The 24,625-nt window shown below is 38.6% G+C and overlaps 1 protein-coding gene across 14 annotated transcripts in view; it reads left to right on the forward strand.

Annotated features, from left to right (window-relative positions):
• Nucleotides 1-24,625, forward strand: part of ptprt (protein tyrosine phosphatase receptor type T) — a 294,849-nt gene that overhangs the window by 260,941 nt on the left and 9,283 nt on the right. For 9 of the 14 annotated variants that reach the window (XM_025907164.1, XM_025907166.1, XM_025907170.1 and 6 more), the window contains 11 exons: nucleotides 5,433-5,518; nucleotides 7,101-7,137; nucleotides 7,586-7,683; nucleotides 7,978-8,094; nucleotides 14,507-14,661; nucleotides 18,526-18,661; nucleotides 21,105-21,254; nucleotides 21,375-21,548; nucleotides 21,641-21,778; nucleotides 22,144-22,269; nucleotides 24,325-24,488. In XM_025907164.1, coding sequence (XP_025762949.1) covers nucleotides 5,433-5,518; nucleotides 7,101-7,137; nucleotides 7,586-7,683; nucleotides 7,978-8,094; nucleotides 14,507-14,661; nucleotides 18,526-18,661; nucleotides 21,105-21,254; nucleotides 21,375-21,548; nucleotides 21,641-21,778; nucleotides 22,144-22,269; nucleotides 24,325-24,488 — 1,381 coding nt within the window. The remainder of the gene's footprint in view (nucleotides 1-5,432; nucleotides 5,519-7,100; nucleotides 7,138-7,585; nucleotides 7,684-7,977; nucleotides 8,095-14,506; nucleotides 14,662-18,525; nucleotides 18,662-21,104; nucleotides 21,255-21,374; nucleotides 21,549-21,640; nucleotides 21,779-22,143; nucleotides 22,270-24,324; nucleotides 24,489-24,625) is intronic. The other 5 variants (XM_025907169.1, XM_019359144.2, XM_019359145.2 and 2 more) reach the window with 3 other exon arrangements.

A 24,625-nucleotide genomic window follows, 5' to 3' on the forward strand; every position in this document is an offset into this window, starting at 1 on the left:
ATCTGATGCTAGAAGTGCTGCCTTAGAAGTGTCGATTGCTTACAAAATCTGGATTTTACCCACAGAAGTTTAGCCATGTGCAAGAGGCATTCTTATTTGAGAACAATAGCAAATTAGCCACTAGTTGGTTATTATGCTCGCGTAATAGAAATGAATGTAGATTTGGTAAAGAACTGAAGCCTAAATTACAAACAGGGCATTTCATCTAATAAAATGTGTTGTTGTTGGGTAAAAATGACTTCCTTCGCCTAGTTGTTGGGTTTTATAATTGTGCAAACCTTTTACATGCACATGAATGAAAAGGAAAAAAACTACAAATATCTGTAAAATCTGTGACTGCAAATGTAATCATTGAAGTGTGTATTTGAGGTTGTCTTGGTTCTAACAAAAGACTTTCTTTTGCTTTCAGAATCAGTTGCTCCTGCATGTATGCATCATACTAACAAAAAGATGTCTACAATTCTCTTTCTCCCACTCACTCACTCATACACTCAATGATACACACCCCATCAGCCTTTTCAAGCCCGTGCCCCATGTCCACATCTGTAGTGTTTTCAAGCCAGTACCTCCTGCTATTTGAGCCCAATTAGAAGCTCCCCTCCCCGTGCAGGCTAGTGGGAAGGGCCCCTCCCTTCTTTCCTCCAGCCTCATATCAGTGGCTCCTGTGTTATGACAGCCTCTGACACTAGCCCTGCGTAATTACTGCTGTCTGAAGGAGCAAGATGGCATGGGGAACGAGAGAGAGAGAGAGGGGGGGAGGAGAGACAGGTAGCTGAAAGAAGACCATGGAGGGGGAGAAGTGAGGAGAGGAGGTGGTAGACAGAAATGGACAGGATCAGCAGAGAAAAGGAGGAATAGAAATCGAAGAGGCAGATGAGAAACGGAGTAAAAGAGGGAGAAGACAAGTAAGAAAAAGACAGAGAGGGAACGAGCAGACGGCTGGCAGACTACCTCCTGTTGTGTTTGTTTTTACATGCTGTGTATTTGTGTGTGTGCGTGTGTGTGTGTGTGTGTGTGTTTGAGTGAGTGACTGAGAGAGTGAGAGAGTTGAGAGCGTGAGTGTGAGTGCGCTGATAGCTGATGACAGAATCTTGTACCAGCAGAGTGGAGTCATGCTGCCATCATTGTTGCTGCCCAGCCAGAGCTGCAAAATTACTCTGATAGCAGTCATACAAATAATTCTCCTCAAGGTGATCGTAAAAGTGATAATCAAGGTGTTATATATTGTTATTCTAAGAATTTGTACCCTATTCTGTGCTTTAACTCAGTGACATTACCTGACTGTGTGGATGAATAGTCTGCAGTTGAGGCTTGTCATACATGCAGTGGCCGTTTTAATGCAGTCCTGGGGTAATCTCTACTGACGGTCATGACCTTTCTACGCGGTCGTCTTTTCATATTAAGTGATCATGAAACTCTTAGTTCTGTAATTGTTATTGTTATTGTAGTTTGGCCAAGGGATGCAACAGAATTCCGGGATAACCCCGAGTGCAGCATTTTGTAGATCTTTACACAAGATGTCACTTTATTTAGTTTATTTAGTTTCTGTTGTTCAGTCACCATGTTATACACGCAGGCTAAATAGTACATATAAATCTAAACTAATCTAAAACAGTCTAATGTACAATATAATCAATGAACAGGCTCAGTCTAAAGCATGTTTACGTATGCCGAGCCCACATTCTTCTCGTTAAATCGTCACTAATTTCTGCAAAAAAAATACAAAATAAAAAACAAATCAGCAAAAGCATGTACAATCAAAGATGTATTTGCTTTCATATTTACATTTATTTTCATATTTACTTGTCTGCACTGAAACAAATGTCTGCGAGAGTCTACATGAAAGTTTAAATTCCAAAGTTTCAGCTTCTCAACATTACTGAGACTGCACTAAGCTCATAGATAAACAGCTAATCACAGGTGTAAAGGTTGGCCAGCAACTGATTCCATTTGAGAGCTAACAACTTCAGCTAAATACATCTACACCATGGTCTGGCTATTAAAAGCACAATTTTTGAGAAATGTTTTACCAAAAAAAATGTGCTTGGAGCACCATAGCTCATCTGCATATCTGAGCCTTATAATAAAGCTAGCTCAGCCTATTAAGTATGAATCACATACTTAATAGGCTGTGTGATCATTCTGCAATGGGCTATTTGTGATGTTTTTTTGGTACTTGAACTTTGAATCACCATTAAAATTACCGAATGTTTTTGTTGCATTTAAAAATGATATAAAATGACTGTCCATGTGATGTCAAATTTTCAGAATAAGGTGCTAGGTGATAGATGCGAGCTATGACACATTTTAGTTGCTAAAATATTCACGTTTTTCTAAAATTCAGCATGCAGACTGCACATTTTTACATTTTGGAGACTGTAAAGAATTTTTTACAGCAATGATTAATGAAACAATAAAATATTAAAAACTTTGATGGTGTAAGCTCAAACTTGCTGGACATGGACACACTGATCTCTCTCTGTTAGCCCTGCAATAGATTGGTCACTTGCTGAATCAGAGATGGGTTTGGCTCATTCGAATTGTAATTGAATAGGAATTTAAGAAAAATGTACGGATCTTTATTTTCCTATTTTTTTCTTTTGTCAGAACCACTAGAAATGGGCAAATTAGCCACAAGTCCTAGCTCTCACTGAAGATTTGGACCCATTTTATGATCTTTATCAACAAATGGCGTTTGTTCACTTCTTAATTTAAAAAGTAGTTAAAAAAATCATATCAGCTTTAATGTCATCTAAATAAATAGTACACTGTTATGCTTTCCAGGATATTGTTCAGCTGCTTGGCAACATCCTTATTACAGAAAATCCAAATACATGTTGTATATTCCAAATGATTTTGCTTGTTAAAAAATGTTCCCAAGTCAACGGTCTCTGCAATTTTATCCTACTTCTGAGTATGTTTACTCCGCTGCAGGCCTCATTTTGTGCCAGCCATGAATGGAAAATTCACACATCAATTCTAAGATAGTCATCAAAACAAAAAAAATGTTAACGCCTTTTTAACATAATGATTGCTCCCATGCAACTCTATAAACACAGAGAAAATGGTTTCCATTGAAGCCATGAGTCATCAACCACACAGTAGATCTGCTAACATAAAAGCTCTGTTTCTGAAGCAATTTAACAATTAACAATTTCAATTACCAACTTAATTCAAAATGGGTAAAAAATAAATCCTGCAGAAATACTAGAAGTTTAATTCATGGTTTCAGTTGCTACGTTGTTACATTGTTCCATCCCACGTATTGCTGCCACGGTTCCGAAGTCTAGGCTGGTCAGCAACCAAACATGTGCGTCATATTAGACTAGGATGATGACCAGGATGACAGAAATGAGATGCCATTTCATAAACTGAACGGTAACAACATTCCACATGTTATTTATCTTTATCTTATACTTGCCAACTACACGTGACAGAACTTTTACCTCTCTTCTGCTCTTGTCTCCTTGTTTTCTTTGTAATATCTCACATTTACCATTTTTTTTCTAAAAATTAAAAACTTTCAAGAAGCAGTGCAATTATTCTTATTTGTCCCCATCATCTGCAATTACCTGCTGTTGCTATGTTACAACTAAGTTTAAAAAGAAAAAATCAATGCCTCCCATTACACTTAATCACTCATATGTGTCCCAATGCTATAGATAGCTATTATCAGCCAAGAACAAAATAATTGACACTCAAAAAGAAAAAAAAACAAACCAATTTCATCATGGTGACATGGACTTGGATAATGAGGGTGAACAGTGAGTGAGGTGAGAGGTTCTGCTGTTATGATTATTACAGATATTTTCTGAGATTAAAAGATATATTAAAATTGTTATACATTGTAAAAATAGTCTCGTGATCATCAATTTACTATCAAGGTTTTTGGGACTTATGGGTCTGGTGTGTTGAACCTTCACTGTAAAGGTTCAACACACCAGACCCATAAACTCCTTGAGATGTAACAACTTGTGCTTGTATATGTGCTTGTGTTATTTGAATATGTGAATACTTCTCTACTTGGATTTCTTTTAACTGTTTTTAAAACGGTGCCATCTCTGGACACGTACTGTCATTGTCAAAAAAAATGGACCTACCTGCAGAAAACAGGAGATGCTGACATGCTGAAGAAGCAGGAAGAACAAACAACATAGACAAGGAGTTCCATTCTAACAACCATGACTGATGGAGAAGAGGAGATATAAGTCTCATGGGACACAAAAACAGATACGCTAATAGTAAGGAATTGGAAATAAAAATGTCCTATCAGCAGCCACCCATGGACTAATCCATGGGTGGGATGTAAGTTGGAAATTGATCTGTGCGAGGGCGTCTGATGTTGAAAAACCCAAAACACCTCATGACTTCAGAAACATCACTGAAGACTCATCCCAGCGAGACCAACTAAGATGTATCTTACACATATTACATGTGAGAAATTGCCAAAGAAATGACTCTGCATCCCACTGTTACCATTAGCGATCTTCAGACAGTCATGCAAATCGTGGATAAAATCCAAGCGGTTATAGAAAAGGAGGATGGATTGCAGCTTTTATTGACAAATGGTGCCTGCTGGGTCACATTACTATGAAGAAGTACTGTTGCAGCTTGCACTTTGAACTATTAGCTCTGGATTATGTCCACAATTTCTGTTGATTTTGCTATTCCAGCAACTATTTCAAAGCAGAAGAGAAGTCCAAAGCCATCTTTTTTTCTCATTCGGTGATCACATGTCACTGTTTGCAAATGGTCCAGTAGACATTTCATTTGAACAATTTGTTCAACAGCTTTTACAACTAAAAGGAATCATTGCATAGTACCCGAAAAGGCCTGTGAGACAAATAAATCTGTGTTGCTTGTCATTTGGTAGTAAATGCAACAGCATTTGCTGACAGAGGCAGCAAGTAATGGAAACAGAATTTGTCCCATCATCCTGACTTATGCAAATGATATTTGTCATAAATCTGCACTGGGGAGTTATGCACAAAATGTTACTTTAATACTTTTATGTGTTTGCTTCTGTCATACCCATTCAGATCATCTGAATGGAACTGCTCTGAGACCAAATGAACTAAAGTGGGGGAAAAAACCATTTGAAATGAAGTGTCTAAATAAAACTATACCAAGGGAACTGAGGATGTTTGGTGTTTCTGGATGACACAATTTCACTTAGCTATCTTGCTTAGTCAAGATTAACTAAAGGTTAACTACTCAGGTAAAAGAAGCCAACGCTGACTATTAATAGGAGACAGAACTTGATCCATCAACAATTACAAAGAACAGGCAACAGCAACAGGAAAAGTGCACTTACATTTGTTGTTTGGACTCATAACCTTGGGCCTGGTTAGTTAGTTCCCCCTCCAGTCAGTTAGTTGTTCCGATCTGTGGGTAAATGTAACTTTAGGCCTGTTGTATTTTTGTGCTATCTGATCCCACAGACGATCACACCAGAGTCCGACTGCAGTTGCTGGATGGAGACCCCCACTCTGACTACATCAATGCCAATTATATTGACGTGAGTGTTTACACAACTACACTCAAACACACACACATGCACACATACATTGTAGTGATGATCCAAACACTGAGACTCATTCCCTAGTCCTTAACCAAATTTGGAAATAAATTATTCACCCTTCAAAAGAGATGAGAAAAAAATACACATAAATACACTGTGGTGACACCTTCATACTGCGTATACAGTCTTTATGAGTACGTCTTGTGATGATTGTGTAGGAAACCCTCTAATGTATTTACAACTTCATCATATGCCAGCTGTAGTATTTTTTCCTGTTGGTAGCTGCTTCTATCGCTTGGTTGAAACTTGAGAGACGTCTAACTTGGAAACCACCCCCTTTGCCTCACAAATAGTTATTTTATGTGAGTTTCATTGACATTGCGTGCTCACAGGTTGTAATAGTCTCTTCCTGTGTGGATGCCTTGGATATCAAATAGTATGGATGTCAGTCAGTCAGTCAATAGTATGGATGATGTCATATTCTTAGTTTTAAACCAGACGCAGACACCTGCATCTGCACACAAACAATATTGCTTGAAATTTGTACCAGTGAATCAGGTCCTCAGTTAAGGTTACCACAGCAGATAAAACCATCAGTGTTGTTTCTTTTCCCCCTTTGGACTCCATTCCTTCGCCAACGGGCACATAAAAAAATAAAAAGGGGGAAAACATACCCCCCCCCCCCCCCCCCCTTGTTTACCCTTTCCTCCTTTAATTACATCAGTCATTCCATCACCTCCCACTGTGTGTCCCTCTTATTACCTTTCCTTATCCATCCATCCATTTTTACTCCCTCCGTCTCTCCCCTGCAGGTATTGTGCTTCAGTTATTGATTTAATCTCCTGCTCACAGCTTACTGTTGTAATGGTAGTCTTAATAAATCTGGTACAAAATCAGTCTCCGCGGACTAGAATTTTTCTTAAGAAGAAAAGAAAAGAATTGAAAAATTAAAACACATCCCCCCCGTGAAGATAACGTCATGCTCACAAAGTGATTCTAATGGCAAAGTGAAAGTGATAAATGCTTTTATCTCAACAAGGTTATCCATCTTATAGGGAATCGTGATGGGACAAGAGAGAGAAATAATCGCTGGTTGGAGACTGGTGTCTTTTTATCCAGCAGAGGGAAAATTTAGTGGCTGGAAAACAATGAAGGATAAAACATGGAAAAAACTGAACGTGAAGACAAGACAAAGAAGGAGAGAGAGATGATGAATGAATGAGAAGATGACTAACAACGAGGAGAAATGAAGTGAAGAAAAGGCAACACAATTGGGAAAAACTGAATGAAAGAATAAGGGAGAAAGTTTTTAGTATATTTTGCTTAAAAATGCAAAATTTAACACTATCTAACTTTGGGGGAGTGAAAAGGAAAACAGCCGAAATAGAGGGAGAAGTGAAGACTGATTTATACCTGGAAAAAATAGCGAGTAGGAATGAGAATTCTTGGAAAACAATGTGCTAAAAATAGAGGAAATTTGGATGTTGGATAGGAAAAATAAAGAATATAAGGAGAAAAATGGATATGACAAAAGTGTGGAGATATGTTTTTTTATTGCTTCCTTTTTTCTGTCTCGCAGGGGTACCATAGACCCAGACATTACATCGCCACACAAGGTAATTAAACTGACGTGATAAGTGTGTGTGAGAAGCACTAATGCGTGCTTCCACATTTGTGTAGATATGAATGTGTGCATGTGATCCTATTTGTGTATGTGTGTGTGTATGCGTGTAGGAGCCACCTGGTAAATGTCGTCCTCTCGGACTGGAAGGCTATTACCACAACCTCCTAAATCTAAACTGCCGTATAAAACCCCCCTGACAAATTTAAGACCCCATTACCTCAAACCCCCAAACTACTATCTGGGATTGATGGTGTTCAAATACATGTGTGTGTCTGTATGGGTGTGTTTGTGAAGGTCTGTACTACCAGTGCTGACATTTTTACGTGGCATTGGAATGAACATATGCTTATTTACACACCTATGTCTGTGTGCTTGTTTATGTGTATCAAAATGTTTACACCTTGTGTGTGTGTGTGTGTGTGTGTGTGTGTGTGTGTCAGGGCCCATGCAAGAGACGGTGAGGGATTTCTGGAGAATGGTGTGGCAGGAAAACTCAGCCTCAATCGTCATGGTTACAAACCTTGTGGAAGTGGGAAGGGTGAGTTTATCATCCAAGCAGCTCCAAAAATGTGTGTATTAGAAGTAAATACAGTATATGTATATCTGTGTGTGTGTGTGTGTCTATATATATATATGTGTGATCTAGTTATATGTGATGTTGTTTTATCTGGAGCTCTAGGTTTTCTCCAGTCACACTTCTGAATTACTTTGCGATGCCATCTAGTGATTTCTAATCAGTATCATCTCTGCCTCTTGATGCTCACGGGGTGATAATGAACACCAGGTAAAGCATATTTTAAAACACAGTGACAATGAAAACGATCTTTTCCAGGTGAAGTGTGTTCGTTACTGGCCTGATGAGACGGAGGTGTACGGAGACATCAAGGTGACCCTCATAGAGACTGAACCACTGGCGGAATATGTCATACGGACATTCACTGTTCAAAAGGTAAACAAGTAAACTTTATATTTAATGGCAAGAGTATATTTTTAATTCTTTATTCTGTAATCCAGGAGTCAAATATGTCATGGTCAATTCCACTGAGAATGTAATGAAAATGAAAACAATAGTTGTTAAAAAAGTGAGAATTATTCCACATTCAGGACTTCAAATACCAGTTCTACCAGCAGCTTTAATTGGAAATATGAAGATTTAACTTTCCTGCTCTGAAAAAGGGATGAAGCTGTTGATGTCTTTGTCATAGTATTTATCCAGGATTTTAACATTGAGTCATGATGTCACACCAATTTGCTCTGTCCCACAAGGCCTGTGATGGGATTTGAACCCACTCATGCTCTCTAGCAGCGTATTTACACCCCATTGTAGCTTGTATTGCTTCCATATTTTGTAAAGCCCAGACCTAGATTACCATTACAGCCAATATGTGATTGGGGATTTAAGGCGAGTGAGCTCTGTTACTTGTTCACTTCTCACTGTTTAAGAGGAATCTTGAAAGCATAATCTTGGCACTTGTAATCAGGCAGGAGGGATTTGAGAGGAGAATAGATGATCGACGAATGTAGTTTCATTGTTGTGATGTTGTTCTCCAGGGCTCTGCACACTGAATGCAAAAACTGCAGAAATGCACATTACAACAAGACAGAGGCTGTGATCCAAAATCCTTTATCTTTCAAGCGACTTTCAGTCTTGTTTTTTTATTCTCCGTCTCTGTTTGCCAGTTCCATTGTTTTTCCTTTTCTCCTTCATTTTACTTTCTACCGCTTTTTGCTTGTTTGAGTATAGAAAGTATTTACAACACTCAAATCTTGCTTATATAAATATTTTACTTGGGAGTCAAGGGGCAGAGGTTGATCGTTAGTTCCATTACAATTTTAATACTATTTATTTTTTAGAATAGACACCTATCTTCTACAGTTATTACAAATTATAATACATGTTCCTGACTACTCTTGTGTTTTTTTCCATTCGTTTTTCTTCTTTTTATACCTCAGTGTCGTTTTTCCTCTATCCTCTATTTCCTTCCCCCCTCAGTCGTGCAAAATCAGCTTATAAAGACAAGTCTTGAAGTGTTTGCTGTCAGCTCATTTAGCAAGCCATTAATCCATACCACCTCTGAGTGCGTGCGCGTGCGTGTTAAAATTCAAAGGAAAGCTGATCTCTAAACGCCTGTCGTTTGACAGTATGCATAAATACTTACAAACACACATCAGACACTTGCTAATTCAAATTCTCCATCTTTAAAATTCAGTGGGGTTTTTTCACTGTGTGTGAGTGTGAAAAACAAAGAGAAAGCAAGACAGAGGGTATGTGGGTTCTGTGTAACAACTAAATAGCCTCAGTTGCAGTGAATAATGAGAATAAGAGCTTAATGAAAAGGTTTATTAATGGCACATCCAAAGAGATTAACTGAGCACTGAGGAATAGAGGGTGACTAAGTAAGACTAAAAGAAAATGTGTGCGTGTGAGTGGGAGAGAAAAAGAGCTAAAGATGCAGGATGACAAAAGGTAGCTGATCTTTGAATGTCAGAATGATAGCAGCTGTGAAAGAAAGAAGTAGCATATGTGAGTATAAAACTTTCTTCTCAGCAGCTTAAGCAGCATTCATTTCAAGTGTTGATGTTTTATGTGAAGTTGAAAATTTCGCTATAAATGAAGCGGACTGTAAAGTAGTTTCACTGTCTCTGTTTTTAACCGTGCAGCCTTGACGTTAGCAAGAAAGTTTCCAGAGGTAGTCACAGCTGCAGCTGGAATGAAAGAGTACTTCAGATAGTATTGTATGTATACAAGTGGATATTTTATTTTGTTTATTTGTTTATTTTTATCAATTTTTTCAAGGCAACAAGGGCTTGTTTGCCAATGTGCTAACATCCAAAATAAGATTAATGACACTCATGTCAGGAGATCGCAGTAAACTGCAGGCCACAGCAGAGGGCAAACTCAACAGGACTCACGAGTGCACACAAGACTAAAGTCTAACAAAAAATTGCTTTGAGGACCAGCACATATCAGACAGGACATATGAGTCATTTTTCAACTGGAACTATAGTCCAGTGTAATGAATTGTAGGCAGTTGACATCTGTGTAGAAGCCATTCAGAGTGAAAACAGCAGTTAGTAGTAGTAAGGGCTTGTACTGGTCTGCGAGATTAAACACAGTCCAGAAATGTTGGAGTAGTACAACAAAGTGCGCTTCCTCAAATGAATGAGAAGATGCTTCTCAAGTGGCTCCCGACAATCAATATTTTGCCCAGAATTTTTTTTCCAGCTTCTGCATAGCTTAGCTGAGAAAAACAGTTTAGTATCAGCACTCCAAATCTGCCAACTAAATTAAATACATTCTTATTTCTTCCCTATCAGTTATGGTAGGTTTTGATCATTTGCCATCCTGTATAACATTAATCCCTTTCCAAGTTTTTTTCATGAAAAACAACACAGTATTTGTAATTAATTTAATTCCAACTTTTTTCTCACCGATATTTTGTTGTTACAGTACTGTACAAAATTCACTCCTCATTTCTTGAATTTTGCTTTCAGGGAATTAGGCCTTGTTATTTTTAAAGACTTTTCTCAGGCCAGTGTTGTGTCTACACATATTTTTCTTACTACAAGCCTGTTACAACAGCATTTCTTGAGTTGAAAAATTCCAAGAAGACACAACTTGACAGGCAAAAAAATAGTATTTTTGCACCAACAAGGTGATTTCCAAAGACCTGTTAGCTGAAAATTTGAGGAACCCATACAAGCAGAGGACAAACAGGAAGTCCTAAAAACAATCTTCAGTAGATGAAAAGCATCTGAAAGTCATGTCCTTAAGAAACAAGAAAATAGGAAAAATACAGGAGCTTTTAGTAGATTCATTTTCTGTTCACCAGAGAAAAAAGCCATTCAGGGAAATGGGGAGAAAGGGGTATTGCACAAGAACTGGACTCAAAATCAGTGGTGAAGGGATGAATTTAACGTTGAAAGTTTTACTTTAAATCATCATCAGTATGTAAGGAAGATGAAGTACTGCAGTGAATGTCTACGACCGTCTGTAAAACACAGTGGAGGCTCCGTCAGGGTATGGGACTGCGTTTCAGCCAGTTGTGTTGGAGATTTTATCAAAACTGAGTTATCTGGTAAAGTATCAGATTTTAATTTAGAATACAATACCATCACTCTATGCAGTAGAGTATATGGAAAGCATCTGATTGGCACCAGCTTCATATTTCAGCATGATAACCACCCCAAACACACAGTGAATGTAGTCAATGCTTACCAGGACAGAAGAACAGATAATGAAACATTATCAGTCATGGACTAGCCTTCTCAGACCTCAACATTATTGAATCAGTGCAGAATCATCTTGACAGAGAAGGGAACAAACGGCAGCCAACATCCAAAGAAGAGCTTTGGAATGGCCTTTAAGAAGACTGGAAAACTATTCCTGAAGACTACGTCAAGAAATTATTAGAAGCTTGCCTAAGAGAGTTCAGAAAAAGGTGGACATACCGAATACTGACTTTCAAACTTGTTAGAATTCTATTAAATCTGTTTTTCCTTATATACTAGCAAAATATAAAGAAATGATGGGTGAATCAAGACATTTCCACAGTGCTGGTATGTCGCCATGACATGTAACCTCAACTTTTGAGGCTAAACATACAGTCTATTTTTTATTTTCTATGGAGGGTTTGAAGTGCTGGACTCATATTTAAGTGATTATAAGGAGGACATGACAGCATAAGGGATTGTTGTGGATTCCTTCCTCTGCACAACAAATTCCAGTGTCAGGATCAACTCCCCCTTATACGGTGATTACAGGCTGTTCCAGACACCGAAACAAATTCTAACAATAAAAGATATGTAATGATTGTTGATGTCAAATAAATAGATTTATATATGTCTTTCTTACAGAGCAGAGGATTTGCAAAGTATAAATGAGTCATCTTCACATCTTCTGCTAAGACAAGTAACATGAGTACCAGTGAAACGAAGACTGGATTTAAATGCATTTGAAAATGAGGGATAATTTCAATCCATTATAACATTTATTTTTTATGTTTCTATTGCAAGTTAGGGTTAGAGGAGTAGGGAGAGCTTTTAAAGTGTTCTGGGTTCCTCATCACCAATTTCCAACATTTCAATACCAGTGGTTTTTTGGGGGGGGTTTTTGTTTTGTTTTTTTTCTTGTACCCATCTCTGTGTCTCTTGCTCTGTTGGACTGTTGTCTATTGATTTAGAGAAGTAATTTTAACATCACAGGAGTGCAAATCAATGGAAAGTCCAGTTATCAAATCGCTTTGTGGTCTTCAGTTTTTTCCTTCTTTTTCACTTCACGTCTCTGTCACATACATCGCGTGTCCATGTTTCTCTCCTCGATCTTTTCCTTCCTTCTTTTTTCATCATATTTGTCCTCACTCCTTCCTCACCCCACCACTCCCTACTCTCTTCCTGAACCTCTGCTCTTTCCCACTCAGTCTCAGTTTCTTAACACCACCCCCACTTCCTATGTTACCCGTGCTTCTCGGGTTATTATCAGATAGTCTGTCACAACAAATAATTCAATACAACCTTGTATATTACAGAGCCAGAATGGAAGACGCAGTTTCATTTCAACTCTATTCTTAGAGAGTAACTGAACTGGGGAGGACGTGACTGAGCCCCGTTTAGTTTGGAATAATATAATAGAATCGATCGGTTTGAATTATTAGAGCAGAAGAGTGCAGTATTATAGAAAGAAAATGAACTGATGGAAGCTGAAGAAAGGATTTAAAAAATACATTTCTATATCCAGTGAGGAGAGATTCAGTTGAACCACCAGGATATGCAGGTCAGAACTCAAAATAGGAAACTTGAGGCAAGATCCCTCTTAGCCTTCTGATTGCCTCATGCAGGTGGCACACACTTTCAAAGTTATACACTGTCAGAATACATTATGCCTTCAGGGGAGTCCTGAAGCTTTAGTATAAGGTGTGTGATTCCCTGGAATCATATTCCTAAAAAAAAAAAAAAAAAAAGTCTTTTCACTTGAATTCATATTGATGAAAGATTCGCTGTGTTGGCGCTGTAACAATGACACAAAGGTTTCATTTCCAATAACCCCTGACTGTAGGATTCCAATGTGTTCTTTGCTCGAGTTGTCATCAGATGATAACATTTCAAAAGAAATGGGCGGAAAAGAAAACAGTGTATAATGCTATCCTGAATTGTTCGGATAAGATTGGCTTCCGTAGATGTGGCCTTACTTTTTGCTTAATACGTAGTTTCATACAGAGTAATGAGAATACAGTTTTCTGTCGTAACTCAATATTGGAGACAATATATAGAGTCATAACAGATTTTTTTTGACTTCCAGCCCTCAAATGCAGCCTGTCTGGGGATCCAGACTTGAAGTAATTCTGTTTCTTTATCTGATAAGCATGAACCTACTGCACACCACAGTCCTGAGACTGTATGTCCATGTTTCAAGGAAGCAATGTAATGTGAGACTTCACTGCTATCTATTAAGTATCATATGTCATTGTTAGCATCCTAATACTCCAGTTGTAAGATGAGGAGATATTCTGTAGCTTCTGTGTTTCTGGAAAGCACATCATGAAAATGTCAGGATCCTGTCATACACACGTTTTGTCACTTCGTTATTTTGTAATCTACACTTTTATATAGCAGACTGTTTCTCTTTATCTATAAGAAGTGGATTTTCCAAATTATGTTTTATCTTAATCCTTTTTATAACCAACAGTATCTTGTTTATACATTTGCTACATATAAGTATACATATACTTATTTGTTCTGTCATGCAGCAAAACTTTTCTCAGAAACAAATGTTGTTTAATTAAAATGCATTCCATATTTAAATGTTTTCTGTTATCTCTGAGCACTTCATCCAATAACAAGCAGTCGGATAATTGCTAGATATTCGAAAATCTCCTTGTAAATTGGGCAGCTGAACTGAACCGTGGCATTTCTTCCTGCAAGTCTTTCCCAAAAGGGCCATCATGAGATTTGTGAAATCAATTAATCTTTTTGTAGAGCGAGATGGCCTTCAGTTTCCTCAAATCTCCCCTGTAAATTAGGCAAATGAGCCACAATAAGTCTTCCTGCCTCTCATTCCCCGAAGTGGCCCAAAGTACCATCTTGACATCCACGATGAGATTGATTTATTTTTCATCTGAAGAGGCATCAAGGCCCCCATATTCCTGAAATCCCTGCTGTAAATTAGGGTCCTGAACCATGATATGTCTTCTTGTCAGTCTTCCCCAAAAGAGCAATGAAACAGTTTGTAAGATTCAGCCATTTGTCATCATCAAGAGGCAAAATGGCCAACACTTTTCATGAAGAGACAGACTCTTTTCGTGAAACTGCCATTATGAAATATGCTACTTAGCATAACATCTCCCTCTGTGCATGTTTTTCAGAAGGGCCATCATGAGATCCGTGAACTCCGTCAGTTTCATTTCACCAGCTGGCCCGACCACGGCGTTCCGTGTTACGCCACAGGACTGCTTGGCTTCATACGACAGGTCAAGTTCCTCAACCCTCCAGATGCCGGACCCATAGTGGTACACTGCAGGTAAGCGTACTTACATAGAGGACACAGAGGTTTTGTACTGAAGATAAACTTAATTCCCTGGCGCTGCTGGTCAGTGGCTGCACGGGCAAGACAAGGACAAACAAACAGCCATTCAGATGCATAGCTCACATTTCTTGCTTATCACAGGGAAAGGCTCTGGGTAAACAGTAGTGATCAAATGACTACTGGTATTTCTGTTACAAAATCATCTTTACAAACCTTGGATTGTTTTACAGCATAGGCCTAATTGTGATTTGGCAGATCTGAAAATATCCATGAGTTATTTTTGTGGTCTTATGAGTCATTTTAAAAGGCTTCTGACTAAATAATCAGTTTGGATAGTTAGAAGTCCAAAAATATAAGACTTTATTTAAACCTAAATCTAAGAAGCAGTTCTTTCCACTGGCTTATCTTCCAGTACTCTTTTTAAAAAAAAAACACCTTTTTCATAGGTTCCCCTTTTCCTTGTCAATTAAGAGAATTGGACAAGGTATGATTACTGTTGTAATCTCTCAAACACGTCACCCTTTTTTCTCCATAGCTTAGATCAATAGTGCTAACTTTTAGAAAGTAAGTAAAAAGTTTCAAGTTAAAAAAGAATTTCATCTCCTATCTTCTTTCACCCATACACCGCCATGAAAGTAGGAGGGGGGAAAAGTGATAGTATTAGGATCCCCATGGTGATACTATATTTAACCTCAATGTTCTGTTCTTTATGGGATGTAACAGTTCACTTCTGGAGCCAGGTGCTCAGCTGGCACGAGCATTAAAAGGTCAGCATTCTGACAAGCTATGAAAAAAAGGTTTTGAGTAGATTCCTCATCTTGTCTCAAGCATTTAAATTTAATTATTCATTTCATGGCCCACCTTGATACAACACATAGCTTTAGAGTTTTATTCCCACAAAGGGAATAAAACTTTGTGGGAATAAATTTGTGCCATGGTTAGTGCTTAATGGAATCAAAGGACCATCATACTATATAGCACTTTTTCTAATCTCACAGACCTCGCAGAGTGCTTTAGACTACAAGCCACATTTAATCATGCATCCGTACAGTGATTTCTTCTATGCACTTTAGCTATCACACATAGAATGACCAGTTGACCTAAACATGCGTGTCTTTGGACTGTGGGAGGAAGCTGGAGTACCAGGAGGAAACTCACAAGATGCAGACTCTACACAGAAAGTCCCCAGCTGGGGTTGGGACTGCACCACCATGCCACCCATACAGTCACCATTGTGATTCAGAGATGAATGGGTATAACTTAACCAGAAATTGTATGTGGAATACAATACAGATTTATTTTTTTATTTTTTTTGCTGGAATGAAAGATGCTTTTGTTCAGTTAACTAAAACTAACCATTTGGATAAGTCTTTGGAGCTTCCCACTAACAAACAGCAAACCTGGTTACTTGACAGTCCCTTGCCAAATTAGCCATTAGACAGTAAAATGATGCATGAATATTGTTTTATCTGTATATTCTCAAGATGCCATCTTTTCAGCAAATACTATAAATCGGCTTGTCTAAGGTTTGGGAAAGATGTGTGTTACAACAAAAAAAAACCCACTTGGGATTATTAATAATGGAAAATTCAAAAGATACACACACTCAAAGAACAAAATTGGACACACAAACAGAGAATGGAAAAAAAACTGGACGGACAAATGAGGCGAGCAGACACATAAAAAGACAGCCATAGTAAAAGTATGTGGACAGACAGGCAGGAAGTTATGGCAGTCACTTCCAATTTCCGGGGGCACTCTGATGCTATTGGCCTGTGTCATGAGGCTTTCAAACACGCACAAGCACACACACATAGAGGCCCAGCAGTATTCTGGTCTCAACATTAATCACAGAGGTTGACAGGTAATCTGCCGAGGCGCCCCCTCCTCTTCTCTCTTCAACTTTCTATCTTTCCGTCCCTCACATCTTATCTCTCTCTCTCTCTCTTTCTTTTCTGTTTCTTCTCTCGCGCTCTCTCGCTCTCTCTCTTTTAGCTGTCTCTGAAAACTGTCAGCCGAATTGTAAATTGAAAGATGGGTTTTTCCCCTCCCTCCACACCTCATTCTCTCAGTTTCCGCTACATCCCTCCATCCGTGCCTCCTTTCCTCCCTTGATATCTCCCCCAGTCGCTAAACTCTTCCAACCATTTCCTTTCCATCCCTCTTTCCTTCGCTCTTTCAGTCCATCCATCTGTTGGTTTGCTTGTCTGTCCATATCTTCCCTCCAGGCATTGCTGTTCAGAATGTGTCGCCTCAACACCTGACATGGGCTACTAAAGTCTCCACATACTTATGCTTGTCAGTTAGGAAGTGAAAGAGAGCAATAGAGAAAGGCTCTACCTTCATACTAAACTCGATTAACATTGCTGAGATTGCAAAGTTAATAGGTTTTTCTGAGTTACAAAACTCAGAGGTTTCACAGTGTATTTCTAAAATATAGTAATAAGATATAGTATACCTAATTTTAATTTTATCAGCCATGCCAGTGAGCATTTAATGATCTGATAAGAACACAATAGCCCAGAGTACTCATTCATTGGAAACAACTTAGAGTATTTTTTATTTATTTTACTATTTATTTTACTTTTCTTCTGGAAAGAGTTTAAAACAACAATTTATTACAATTATAGGCACTTATATACAATTATTAAAGGCATAGGCTCCAGCCTATTCCGCTATTGGATTAGTGGAAGAAAATGGATCTTTCTAATACTAATATCATCCTGTACTACTACATGTAAATATGCTTTTTTTACCTGGCTGATGCTAATTTCCATCTTGAGGTAAGAGAACTCAGAATTTAAGGTTAGTTTCTGAGTGTGTTATACCTGCTGGAACAAACCCCAGGTGTGGCTTAGCTTAGACTCGGGGAAATCACTGTATCTAGCAAAGAAATGAATCCACCATGCCATACTTTTTCATTTGTCTTTATAATTTACTCGATAACAGTTGTATTTACTAAACTATAAGATACTTGTAGGCAGAAGGATTTTTTTCACTTTTCACCCCCCCAGTTTGTCAGTGTTCTTAGGGCCAGATTTACTGAGAAAAGAAAATCAGCATAATGCTGCAATAAAAAAAAAAAAAAAACTTTGACGGGAGTGGAAAGTTGTGCGGGTGAATTAATACCAGTGCAGCAATTTATAAACACAGATGCACTCATTTCTTTTAAAAAATGATCAAAGCAACCTATCAAGACTAATCCTAATGAGATGCCTGGGAGACTGCTAACTACGCAAACGTACAGCACAGAAACACTTTATAACTTTAACAGTATAGGAAAACTTTAGGTTTTAGCATACATTTCACTGCCAAAACAAAAGAGATATTTAGACCAGGGAGAGAAACAGGAAGACAAAATGAAATGCGCTGATACAAGGGCAAAATCTTCAGTCAGATTCTGACCTCACTCAGGGGGTGCTCAGTAAAACTGGGAAGACGTTCTCTGGATGACTCCAGACAGCTCAGACAGAGTGCAGGATTCATCTTTTCCACTGCATAAATCTGTGTGTAACAGCCCTACACCAATTTTTGTGCCGTGAAAGGAAAGCTCCTACAAATACATATGCAATATGGCTACCCAGAGATCTGACTGCATCGTTTAAAAAAAGAAAAGAAAAAGAAAAACACTAATAATTATTAAAAATTAGTCTATATGTTAGTTGCATTACCCAGTGTTGAAGGCTTAAAAGTGATTGGTCTTACTGAAGGATATGAACAGGTCTCTCTTGTAAATGAGACATTGGGTCTCAGTGGGACTATCTGTATAAATAAAGGTTAAAAATAAAAAAAATAAGTTGTTCATTATTGCAATTTTGTTAGATTGAGAGTATCATGTTTGTTTATGATTGTCTCCAGTGCCGGTGCAGGGAGAACAGGCTGTTTCATTGCAGTGGACATCATGTTAGACATGGCAGAGAATGAAGGCGTGGTGGACATTTTCAACTGCATCCGAGAACTAAGGTCACAACGAGTCAACATGGTTCAGACAGAGGTAAGTGTAATCATGGAGAATAGATATAAATCATAGGCAAAATATCAATGGCCATGACAATTTGCATATTAATGATCAAGCAACTGACCTCACAGCCCACTGTTCATTCAGTGGGCTGGTTTCAGTTATTGTGCAAATGTACAGTTTGTAAGGTTGAGGAAACCTGCAGTCAGCTGAGACTGAAGAAGTCACTTGGATGAGTGACGAGATTGAAGATGCTACGTCCAGATGAACAGAATCAACCTTTTGGGGCATAGGCAAAATAATAACTAAACACCGATGATGTTGAGTCTAGTTGTTCAAAACAAGTGGGTGTTCAGGTACGGCAGGCTGCTGGGTTAGACAATCAGGAAAAATTATACAATATGAATTTTGAGATTTTCAAATAAATGTGGAGATTTTTGGTTCATGTAAAAATAAATCACCACTACTTACTGTAATTATTACTGACTTGAGTTCTACAGAGGCTTTCCATCAAATTTTGATTAGCACATACTGGATACATTTTCTACATTAACAAAGCATCTAGATACATTGCACTGAAGAAAAAAAACAACATTAAGGTTTATTCCCTTCCAGTACCATACGTCCTTTTGTCTGCAGTTGTAAGTTTGAGATGTAGCATTGCAAAAAGTAAAACAGTATGGAGCATCCTAGGAACTCTAGCAGTCATCTATGATTTAAGGCAGTTAGACTATTATATATTGAACATTAAACATTAAACATTACATGAAAATCAGATGAAAACTTGTACAAAAACTCACAGAGATATGGTATGCACCCAAACTCAGATCAAACAAACACAAATTCAGACACAGACAGTTTTAGGAGAGTTTTGTGTCAATATGTGTATGCAATAGCTGGTAAGGAATATCAGAGATGAGATGTAACACGAACGTCCATCATGTGTGTACTTTTTTATTGCAAAATGTACTACCATGTAAATTTGATGTTATTTATATGAGAGCCAAATGGATTGTCTTAATTTACTATTTCTATAACAGATGACACGGGAGAGATTTGGTATATTGTCTGGTGCTGGTGTAGTCACAACTATACAACAAGTTCAGGTTTGAAGTGGCCAAGCATAAATCTGGCCTCTGTCTTTGCTAGCTGAGTACTTGGGTTACTATCCTTTACATGGTGTCGTAATTTGTTCTAATTTAGTACTATCAAACGTTTTAAAGAGTCTGCATTTTCAAATGTTGGGTATTCCATTTTGAAACCGCAACGTTCATTTCTTTTCTAAAGCTACCTTAAGCCGACCTAATCCGTTCCGCCTCTGCATTCCATTTGTGTTACTGATGAAAACCTTGCATATCCAAAAAGTCAACTTTTCCAGGAATAAAGAAAAACAGCCTAATTTTCAGACTGACAGCTCAAGCTCAGAGTATGAAATTGACTTTTGAATGGGTTTTAGAAGTGCCAGGTTCAGAAAAGTTACCTAGGGCATAACGTTGAGTGTTTTCAAATAACAGCAGTGGTATAAAAGCTAGTTTTGTGTATGTGTGTCTGTCTGTGCACATTCACGTGTGTTTTTATGCCTCTTGATACCAAGTTAAATGCATCCTGCCCTGTCTTTTGAATATGTGTGGGAGCAATTTGTGTCAGTGTTGAAGCTGCTTGATGCTATTATAATCCTGCTCCACACAACACAAAGCAATTAATCTTTTAAAAGGCACAGGGGATAGAAGAGTGTGCGTAAATGTTTCAGTGAGTATATGACGTGCATGTGTGTATACATGTGTTTTTGCGCGCAAATGTGTCTGTGCATGTCACTGGCATAGGTAATGGCCAGGAGAGGTCATTTCAGTGATGCTTTTAAAGCCTCTTCTCTGCTCCAAGGGCAACAATTAACATTCAACAGAGAGAGACCGAGAGATAAAGCGAGAAGCAAATTGAAAAAGCGAGAGGCAGCAGACAAACACAAGTGTGAGAGGAAACGAGCAACAGAGAAATAAAAACGGAGCCAACCCCAGATAAAAATGCAACGATAGGGGGACAGAAAGAGAGATAGAGGTAAATTAGCATGCACGGTGGCTGCTGTAGCTCATGGTAGCTGATGCATTTAGCGCAAGCTAGTGATTTGGAACACAAAGAACATACTTGAGCCAGACCACAGAGGCACCACTAGCAAAGCACTGTGCCCTTTTAAATCACTTTCAGGCTCCCACAAAAGCACATAATGTTCATACACAAAGCAAACAAGAGTTGTGTTCACATTGGAATGTTTGAGTTTGTTGTCAGATTGAAAAGACTTAATGCAGCTTTGCCCGACTGCATCATCTATTCCAGAGGTGTCATTGCTTATAGCTACTGTGAGGCACTGTGGTCCAGTCCAAGGGCTACAGGCAGGTTCAGCACTGTTTGCTTGCATAAGCCAGAGTTTTGTATTTCAGTGAAAGAAATTTTGACTCCAGAACTCATTTTGCTTGTGGTGCAGGAGCAGTATGTGTTTGTTCACGATGCCATCTTGGAAGCATGTCTGTGTGGAAACACGGCCATACCAGTGTGTGAGTTCAGAGCCATTTACTACAACATCAGCAGGTTGGATCCACAGACCAATTCCAGCCAGATCAAAGATGAGTTCCAGGTGAGCACGCACATTCTCACCACACGTGCATTTGAACAACACTGTGTCCCTAGCTGATAATGTGAATGTGTGGGTTCAAGTTAGGTTGAAGGTTCAAATCATTGCTTTTCTGCCCATCAGACTCTAAACATAGTGACCCCTAGAGTTCGTCCAGAGGACTGCAGTGTGGGTTTGCTACCCAGAAACCACGACAAGAACCGCAGTATGGATGTTCTACCAGCAGACCGATGCCTTCCTTTTCTGATTTCTGTGGATGGAGAGAGCTCCAATTACATTAATGCTGCATTAATGGATGTAAGTTTTTGTTTAAATGTCTGATTATGTATGTGTAAGCTTATCACAGTTTGTATTGTGCTTTTTGATTGTTATTCGTTTCACCTTTCTAGAGCCACAAACAGCCAGCGGCCTTCATAGTTACTCAGCATCCTTTGCCCAACACCATGGGTGACTTCTGGAGGTTGGTGTTTGACTACAACTGCTCCTCCATTGTAATGCTCAATGAAATGGATGCAGCACAGGTACAGGTACACACACACAAATCTACAAACATATTCTGTACTTATTTCTGTCTAACTAACAAAAAGAGACTAGACATCAGGACCTGAAACTGACTGTACTATCAGAAAGCCTGATGAATGTATCAGAGTTGACTTTTTATTTAGTCTATTACTTGTCTCTCCCATTTATTTCTATTTATTGCCATTTGTAACTGATTTGTAACATGGGCTACAGCAAGGATTCTTAGCTCATGGATCTGGCCAGGAAATAAAACCTATCCCACTTACTGGAAAGACATTTCATCTGAATGTACTTGTTCTAACTGGTGGACCCATTCTTACTCTTCTGCATTTTGTCTTTTTCTTCCAACCTTTGTGTTTGTTTTCTAAAGTTATGTATGCAGTACTGGCCAGAAAAAAATTCATGTTGCTACGGCCCTATTCAAGTGGAGTTCATATCCGCAGACATCGATGAAGATATCATCAACCGAATCTTCAGGATCTGCAACATGGCTAGGGTACTAAACGTTTACATATTTAATACAGTACTTCTTTTATTTTATAGTTAAGTTTAAAAAATTGCAAGATTAGATGTTTTGCATGTAGAACATCTAAACATCTTCAGTTTGTCTTTAGTCGGTGTCCTGGAACACACTTTGATAATCCCTCTTTTTTTGTCTTCACTTCTCCTCCTTGACAGTTTTCAAATTACGAGTTCATGGCTAGATTTTGTGATGCATTGCTAAATTCAAAGTCATGGAGTGCCTTAGTGTTTTAAAGCCTCTTCTTAATAAAATATGTGTTGTGGATTTCAAGGGACTCTATTATTTGACAAATGAAGCACTACTTTCCTGACACTTACTAGGAATACAAAGTGTGTTTAAAGTTCAAGTAAAAGCAATAGATAGTGAAACAGTATACCGTGGAACACACCATAACAATACAGGAAAGGCATTTTTTCATTGCATGCGACCTTTTCTACGCAGTAGGCAGTTGGCAAAAGGATATGCAGAAAACCAATTTATGGCATCTCTTTTGCAGCGAGGCTACCTGAGTCCTGGTTTGGTGACTACATAGAAAAAATGATAGTGATGTTAAATGTGGTACAACAATGACAGTTGTTTTTTTTTAACTCTACCTTTTTGTCCTCCTCTTCCTTTTCTTGTCTTCTCCAACCTCTATGCATCTCTGTTCCCTTTCATTTCTATTTCTCCTTTTCTTTTCCTTCCTATCCTCTTGCCTCTTCTTGTTACCCTCTTTTCATCTCATTTTTTCACTCATCCATGACCGCTCAACTCTAGTGGTGCCTTATCATCTGCATGTTCCTATGTATAGCACTTGGAGAACTCCCCGCTACCCTGCTATCTATATTCTCTCTCTCTTTCTCTCAAACACATCAGCAGTCTAGTGTGAAATGGCTCATATCATTGCCATAACAGCACATCTCACACTGCGAAAGCAGCTCCAGCCTAGCCGAGTCTCTATCGCCAATCGCTTAGCCATCAAATGAGAACAGTGAAAAAGTGGAAGGAGGAAAATGTTTGCAAGAAATACATGACAATACAAAGAAATAGGGGGAACAGAAAACAGAATGAAGACACATAAATGCAGGGTACAGAAAATATTTTAGATTAGTGTTAATTGGTATAAGAGACTGGGTAATTTAGAGAAAGATGGTAAGGGTGTAGAGTAAAGGAGAGATGGAAGGGGAGAAAGTACATGGCAGGTGTACTGAAAAGACAAGGAAGGAAAAGTGGTATAAGAAATGATTCTGCTGAATTTGTTTGGTTTGTGTGTAAATGTCAATGTGCATATGCATTTGTGACAAACAGCAGTAAATCAGTCTGACAGTGATGGTGGGTTTTGGTATTTTACTTGGTGCATGCCACTTGCCTTGGGCTAGACGACTGAAAATATGCCATGTCTGCCATGAAATTGAATTAAACATAACAAGCTAAGGTCTTTGTTGAATCCAAGCCTATTTCTTTTGAAAAGACATTTGTTCAAAACCAGGAACTAATTGGAGCACAAAAGCCTGATTACATACAAAATGTGTTTTATGTATCAGTTTAGCAAAATACTTACTTGGGTGGCATGATGATGGCAGTGTCTCACTGGAAGAAGGTCCTGGGTTTGGATCCAACGACTCTTTTTGTGTCCATCTCTCTGTATTGGTATTATGACTGGCAACCTGTGCAGGGTATGCTGCTTTTTGCCCTTTGCCCAGTGGGATAGGCTCTAGCCTCCTCATAGTCTGTAACCAAAAAAGTGGCTAAGAAAATGGATGGATGGATAATATTACCAAATGAGACCACAACTGAAAAACCAACTCCCAGCCAATCCAATATCATTTAAGCACAAACAGACCTGTTAGATGCAGATATATTTTCTAAAGGGAGCCAGTGGGTTTCATTGTTCAATTTTGGTCTTAATTCTGAAAAACGGTAGCTTTAGCAATATCGCTGTGCATGAAATTGAAATGGCTCCATGGAATTACAGCATGATGTTGATTGTTGTGATAACAGCTATGTCAGCAGTGATCAAAACCCTAATTTTCACATTTCTCTTCTTAGCCACAAGATGGTTACCGCCTGGTGCAGCACTTCCAGTTTATTGGCTGGCCAGCCTACAGGGACACACCTCTCTCCAAGCGCTCCATCCTGCAGTTGGTCAGGAGATTGGCTAAGTGGCAGGAACAATATGACGGAGGAGACGGGAGGACTGTGGTACACTGCCTGTAAGTATAGTCACACAGACACATGCAGACACAAATACTAGAAAACGTGATGAAACAGTAGACTGGAACAGTCACTGCTCAGTGAGATAACAGATCAACATAAATGGCAAGACAAATCTTCCCTTAGAGTGTGTGTT

This window comes from Oreochromis niloticus, linkage group LG5 (genome assembly GCF_001858045.2).
Source record: "Oreochromis niloticus isolate F11D_XX linkage group LG5, O_niloticus_UMD_NMBU, whole genome shotgun sequence".
Lineage (NCBI taxonomy): Eukaryota > Metazoa > Chordata > Actinopteri > Cichliformes > Cichlidae > Oreochromis > Oreochromis niloticus.